The sequence below is a fragment of the Anopheles darlingi genome, chromosome X (assembly GCF_943734745.1).
Source record: "Anopheles darlingi chromosome X, idAnoDarlMG_H_01, whole genome shotgun sequence".
NCBI lineage: Eukaryota > Metazoa > Arthropoda > Insecta > Diptera > Culicidae > Anopheles > Anopheles darlingi.
Genome location: NC_064873.1, coordinates 6,069,388 through 6,075,503, shown reverse-complemented (window position 1 = coordinate 6,075,503; position 6,116 = coordinate 6,069,388). Strand labels below are relative to the sequence as shown.

General features: G+C 39.7%; 2 protein-coding genes across 4 annotated transcripts; one reads left to right on the top strand and one right to left on the bottom strand.

Moving 5' to 3' along the window:
- Nucleotides 1-178: 178 nt before the first annotated feature.
- On the bottom strand, nt 179-1,516 carry LOC125950895 (Werner Syndrome-like exonuclease). The gene is made up of 3 exons (XM_049679280.1): nt 1,439-1,516; nt 462-1,365; nt 179-395 (listed from the first exon to the last, which is right to left on the bottom strand). The coding sequence occupies exons 2-3, from the start codon at nt 1,338-1,340 to the stop codon at nt 321-323; spliced, it is 954 nt and encodes a 317-aa protein (XP_049535237.1). The 5' UTR covers nt 1,341-1,365; nt 1,439-1,516; the 3' UTR covers nt 179-320.
- A 429-nt stretch (nt 1,517-1,945) lies between these two features.
- On the top strand, nt 1,946-4,519 carry LOC125954019 (uncharacterized). Of its 3 annotated transcripts, XM_049683977.1 has the most exons (6): nt 1,946-2,129; nt 2,286-2,389; nt 2,505-2,714; nt 2,789-2,846; nt 2,939-3,541; nt 3,599-4,519. In XM_049683977.1, the coding sequence occupies exons 2-6, from the start codon at nt 2,387-2,389 to the stop codon at nt 3,832-3,834; spliced, it is 1,110 nt and encodes a 369-aa protein (XP_049539934.1). In that variant the 5' UTR covers nt 1,946-2,129; nt 2,286-2,386; the 3' UTR covers nt 3,835-4,519. The 3 variants fall into 3 exon arrangements, with proteins under 3 accessions (XP_049539934.1, XP_049539917.1, XP_049539926.1); XM_049683960.1 differs by lacking the exon at nt 2,286-2,389; XM_049683969.1 differs by lacking the exon at nt 1,946-2,129 and having other exon boundaries at nt 2,152-2,389.
- The last annotated feature ends 1,597 nt before the right edge of the window (nt 4,520-6,116 follow it).

The window sequence follows — 6,116 nt, the reverse complement described above, 5'->3', positions numbered from 1 at the left end:
TAGCTGACCAATTAACAACAATTCAATGCATCGCCTCACCGGAATAAGCACCATAAAATAAGCATCTATTCGGAACTCCTGGGATCTGTTGTACTTATATTTTTCCTAGGGTCAAAAGGTATTTATATCCAATGTAAATACTTAATATTTTACTTTTATAAATACTCATGATTTCCGAATTGATACTTATTTTGTGATTTTTTTTATTTTTCTTCTGGAATTAAACGACAGTAATTTGGTCAGCTTCCATTCGTTCTTTTACTATTGATAGAAATGTGAGCTGAAATCTGATAAGTAGTCCAGCCGGGTAATTAAGTGAATTAAAACGGAATGTTTTCTTGCTCATCCAGTACACGTTGCTCATTAGCCAATTCTTGATACAATAGAAGTGTTATCTGCAACGGGGTTTACAGTTAGAATGGTTATAAACATTTTACCTACTACTGGTGAACCATACTTACATAAACATCAATAGCTGCATATCGCTTTTGATCCTCGCTCAGTGGCAGAACGTCCCATTTGCTCATACGAACTCGTTTGTCCTTATTGACACGTTGTTTTAACACCTGTTGCACCAAACGGTCCATGCTCCAAATGCCGGTACGATTATGTAGCTTGTTGTAAAACTGGCCAAGATCAATGCATCGCTCGATGATGCTATCAACAGGCGACACCTCGGGAAAGTCTCGGGCCAATTTCCGGAGATCATTTTTTATGTTAACTCCGAGAAGTATTACTCGCTCGTGGCGCAGAAGCTGCAGCAATGCTATTGGTAAATGCTTTAGGCATGATAGCTGGTATAGGATGCAGCGATCGGGTTCAACACATAGCTGCAATAAAGCAGTACGTCCAGGACCGGTTTTGAAACTAAATGGCCATTCAAGATCAAATGCAATCGGCACCTTGGCATCGGTTGCCTTCCTATCGATCCATGTTAAAAGCATCTGACTGCTGTGGGCCACATCCGGCAAAATAGTATAATGTTCGATGCTACCTGCATAATCCACAAACGGCAGATATTCAATTGGCTGCTGTTGAAGCGGGATCAACTTGTCGGGCAATATATTGGTATTACTACGCAATCGTTTCGCCGGTGGTCCGTCATTGTCGATACCAGCAAAAATCGACTGGATGTTCGACTGCCCAACAGTTGAAGGGCGTCTAGGGATGGTTTCACAGTGGTTTTGTGCGTTATGTTTACCGGGTGTGGACTCTTCATTCAGTTTGCCGTCCATAAGATCTTTAGTCGATTTGTTCTCCTTCCCGCCTGCTATGTTGCTTGCATCATTTTGTTCTTTGCCAACCTGTAGCATCCACAGCGGTAGTTTTCTTTGCGCCATCCGTGCAAAATAAGTTAAAATTAACCTGGAAGGAATTTAGCATGATTGTAATGTTGATAGGGATGTAGGGATTGTAAACATACATATGTGTTACTTACTCGATAACCAGTGATCTTGAGGACCCGCCTTTGCCACGATTGAATTAGAGGCCACTACCAGATGAAGCTTAACCTCTAGTGCAAGGCATGGTATTATAAATAGACAGGTAGCTTCTAGTAGAACAAACCCCGATCGGATTTTAGAAAAAACTACAGAATTTGACAGTTAGTGACCATGTTTATGCTTACTTCGGGAACGCTCTTTTCGAAGCTGTTTTCGCGTTTCCGTGGTATTACGAAAGTTAAAATTCACGAAAAATGACACGAAAGTTAATGTTTGTACAAGTATTCCTGATAAAACCATTAAACTCCCTTTAAAGCCCATGTCTTGTTTTTCTTCTTCTTAAAACATACGTGGCTTTGTTGATATAGAGCTACCGGAGGCCAACGTCAAAAATATTCAATATGGCGACCTCTCAAAGCTTGTAAGACACCACCTCTCTATTTAAAACACCTTGCGCTAGAGTTTACGCCTCGTCTAACCACGGCTAATGGGTTATGTGGGGTTGTTTTGATGAACCAAAAATGTTTGCTAGAGTATCTTTCTCATATTTTTGTCGAATCCGTCCGGTATTATTGTAGCGATAACCTTGTCATTTTAACGGCGTATTATGATGTGAAAAGGTAGTGGAGAAGATTCTACTGCCTGTGTTAATTTACAAAAAATATGTCCAGCTTTTGCATTGACATGGTAAGATGCGCATAGTGTACGCGGCGCTGTATAGTATTGCCCCTAGCAATCAAACACCAGAACCTTCATCGAATAGTTCTTGGCTAGTTTGTTTGTTTTCAGGTTATAAACAAGACATTTAAATCGTGCATAATCGCTGTATGTGTTTTTGTATAGTAGGTTGATGATGGCATCGTCCCGGAGTAGGCCTAAGGGCATTTTGAAGGCTTAACAAGCACAGCAACACTTCGAAAATCGCGCGATATCGTTGAAGCAACATGGTTATTATAGTTAATCTTTGCAATACTATGCAATTTGCATGGCTTCTAAACTCTACCACAATCACCGCTGATACAAGATTAACTGGTTAACTGCTTCATTTGAATCATTCATTAGGCGCTTCTCGACGACACCAATGGTAACACAGCGGGCGTGCATAATGCGAGCAGTGATCAGACCACGGGCGAGGCGGGCATACTAGCGGGAACTGGAGGCTCTGTAGTCGCCGCACTGCACTCCCCTTCCAGTGACGATCTCAGCCAAAGCCTATCTGAATACACAGATGCAGACGAAAGCATTTCAGCCCCAACAGAGCTGCTAGCTGAGGTGAGTGGTTTACAAACGCAATAGATCCACGGCATTTATAACCATACTTCTTCGAAAATCGCTGCGTATTGCAGTTTCTATCTGCCATTATGATACGGGACTATGTGAACGCCCTTAGATACTGCAAACAAAGTAAGTATCCAGTTTCGGTAAACCCGAACTGATTTGTTATTAATCCACTAGGAACACTGTTTCACTGCTTCATTTGTTTGTGTTTGATACAGTCTTAGAGTACGAACCAAATAATGCAACGGCGCGAGACTTCTACCCCCACATCCTGTCCAAGATTGATGCGGGACATACTCACGAGCAGCTGTCTTGTGAAAGCGATGAAAATGACAATTGCAACTGTAATTCGCCTCTCGGTTCATCATCATCCTCATCATTGCGCTTGTCCCGTTCTTCTTCATCTTCCAACGATACTGAATCCTCGTCCACTGAGTCCTCATTTTCGTCATCAGTCTCTTCTCCGGATTCCTCTGTTTCCTGTTTAGTCAGCGAACGTATTGAAGATCCAGATTTGGTTAGCATGGCGTGCAGCAGTGACGAAAGCAACAGCAGAGGGCCGGGAATTTCGCTATCAGAGTCTGGTTTAAACACAAATGCACAAGAAGGTAAAAGACCCAACAAGCATGCGGGGACACAAAATTTCTCGCAGTCTCGCTCATGTCGCAGTTTGGATGTTGAATGCGATCAACTGCCTACATCAGTGAGTGAGAACAACACATCTCAGTCTTACTCTAGTTTGATACTAGAAGAGGAAGAAAAAGATCTCACGCTATCGGACTTATCTAATCCCAACAACGAGGAAGAAAAAATGGCCAAAGGTACGATAAACAGATTGTGTTTTATCTAATCACTCAACCATTGTTTGTGCTTTTTAGGCGACTCTACAGAAAAAGGATCTCTGTACCGATCGAAAAATCAATCTGCGCTACAAATGGTTAGCGAATCATTGGCCAGCAATGTTAGTGGATCAGCTTCCATCTTCGCTTCGCGATTGATGACAACACTACGCCGCAAGATGATTGCTTCGCGGAAAGAGGAAGCACCGATGCTAAATACTGAGCCAAACAATTTTAAGAAACAAACCAATTCTTTAGAAGGAAAACGGAAATGATTGGTACAACCTTAGCTGTTGCAAGCTTCTGTTCAATAATTCTTTTATATTTATTTCATCCTTTGCTTATACCAGATCACATTTATGTTACACATTTAAGCATTTAGAAACAAGTTCATTCGTTCGCTTTGTGGGATTAACGTTCTGATATTCATAACCCGCAATTTCTGCAATTTCAATTTATTAATAAAAGAATAGAATCCTAATTAGTAAGATAAATAGTCATCATCCATAATTAAGGGATCAAATAGATATTTATGATCTAGGAAAGGACAAAGATGTTTCAAGCGAGCCATCTCATCCGTTTTATTTTATTATTTTAATTTATTATTTATTATATTATTTTAATGATTATATCTAGTCACTGTAGTTCTATTCTAAGCAATGTGAGTGTCCTTGTCCCTAAACGCACAGCTGTGCAATAATGGACGCATAGGGTTGTACGATATTCATCGTATGATTTATGAAGAAAGTATGTGTTGAATGGTCCCATTTACAGCTGCAGTAAATTTGAATGCTGCGGGATCATGGCGTAAAACCGAGTTGCTGTTGTTTATTAATGTGTACATTATTCTAAAACAATGATCTTATGTGTGGGTAAATGTTATGATAGATTTAAACAGTAAGATACTATCATGTGTGTGAAGCTGTTCTACATATATTCTTCAAAAATAAATCTCTTCAGCTGTACAATCGGAAAGCTGATTGAACGCAGTCTCCGAAATTCGCATAGGCGGCTACGAATTCTTGAAAACTTTTCGGGTTAACTTTTGTAGCATTTGCTGCAAAAGAGCAGTATATCAAGTGTAAAAACGCATCATTTCCGCAAGGCAAACACAACCACTAAGGCAATTAACTATTGGCATAGGTTTGAAACTGCACCGAACGAATATCCGAAACCTACGGTAGAGTATATTGTTCGTTCCGCTGATGTCGCTATATAAACTCTACGTAAAAACAATCAAAATCATACTAACTAATCATCTGTTTCCGGCAAATGGACGTTGAAAGTTAGAAATCGAACAGTCAACATTGAGTACACTGCTTTCTATGAAGGCTATCAAAAGGCCTTCATGGAGCGTTCTGGCTGTAAATGCTCCAGCGCTAATAGGAATCACGAGCCAAGATGAGTAACGAATGACGCATAGGAAAGTTTATTCTGGCGTATCTTACGCCGCGTCATTCCCCGTGCTCCAAATTGGTGTGCGTACTGGTACATGCCGGTCCACAGACGCCTAGCTGTCCCATTAGAATTTTACCCTTGTTTTTGTAGATTTAGAAAATCAGATTTCATTTATTTGTTCTTTTGTACTTTCAAATATAATTTACATTTTTGCATATGCAATTTTATCTATCAACTATCAGCTTACGGTAGATATGTCCAGATACAGTCCAAGATGAAGTTGCATAGAAGCACATTGAATAATAGCAAAGCCATTTTGCGACATATTGGGATTATATAGCTCTTGGGGTGTTATGCTCACCAATTTGGTATGAAGAGGATACTGCCGATTTGGTTGCAACATCAATCAAAAATGATTTTAAAAGATTAAAAAAAATAAAAATGGATTTTTAACGGCATTTTTAATAGTTGCTTAATCTTACATATAGGACTGATTGCCATTATTGGGCGTGTAGCGTTGCACGTGCACCCTGTGGAACCGAAAAAGTATTTTAAAATGCCTAAACATAAGCTACCGTATTCTCGTGTTCTGGTCATGTGAACTCAAAAATAAAAAAAAGTTTACCAGGTGTATGCAAAACAAATTACGGTATCTTTATTCGAATCAAATCGTAAATTTTCAAAGGAATGCTCTACGCATCAGCTTATGCTGACTTGTGGCATCTCTCCATGAATTTTATTTCGGTTTGGTTCAGAAAAACTCATTCTGTTTCATCGAAAACCATTCGTCGATCGGGTTTTCATCATTTTTGTATTGGACGAAGTAGCACGAGTAGCGGAAAAGGCAATGACTATAATAGTAATGCTTCTCGTTTCCCGAAGATCTTAACCATCATTGGATCGATGATATGAATGATTTTTTTTTGTCGGTGATCTGCTTTCTCCTTTTTGTATGGACCTTCTACAGGTCAGTAGCGGATAGTCTTTTGATCGAAGCGATCAGGATAAAGGCGATTTTTAATTTTTGTTTTCGTTTGAAATTCTTAAAATACACTGCTTTAGAGGGAAGAGCGATTTGGCAATTTGTTTAATAATGCTCCATTGGTCTTCCCCTTATTTTGAGAGCCACTCATATTTCGAGCATCTGGATCCTTCCAGT

Coding starts and splice junctions, on each gene's coding strand:
- LOC125954019 (XM_049683960.1), top strand. CDS start 2,106: ATGTCCAGCTTTTGCATTGACATG. Junction 2,847..2,938: donor CCTTAGATACTGCAAACAAA/GTAAGTATCCAG, acceptor TGTTTGATACAG/TCTTAGAGTACGAACCAAAT. Junction 3,542..3,598: donor GGAAGAAAAAATGGCCAAAG/GTACGATAAACA, acceptor TGTGCTTTTTAG/GCGACTCTACAGAAAAAGGA.
- LOC125950895 (XM_049679280.1), bottom strand. CDS start 1,340: ATGGCGCAAAGAAAACTACCGCTGTGGATGCTACAGGTTGGCAAAGAA. Junction 396..461: donor ATGCAGCTATTGATGTTTAT/GTAAGTATGGTT, acceptor ACCCCGTTGCAG/ATAACACTTCTATTGTATCA.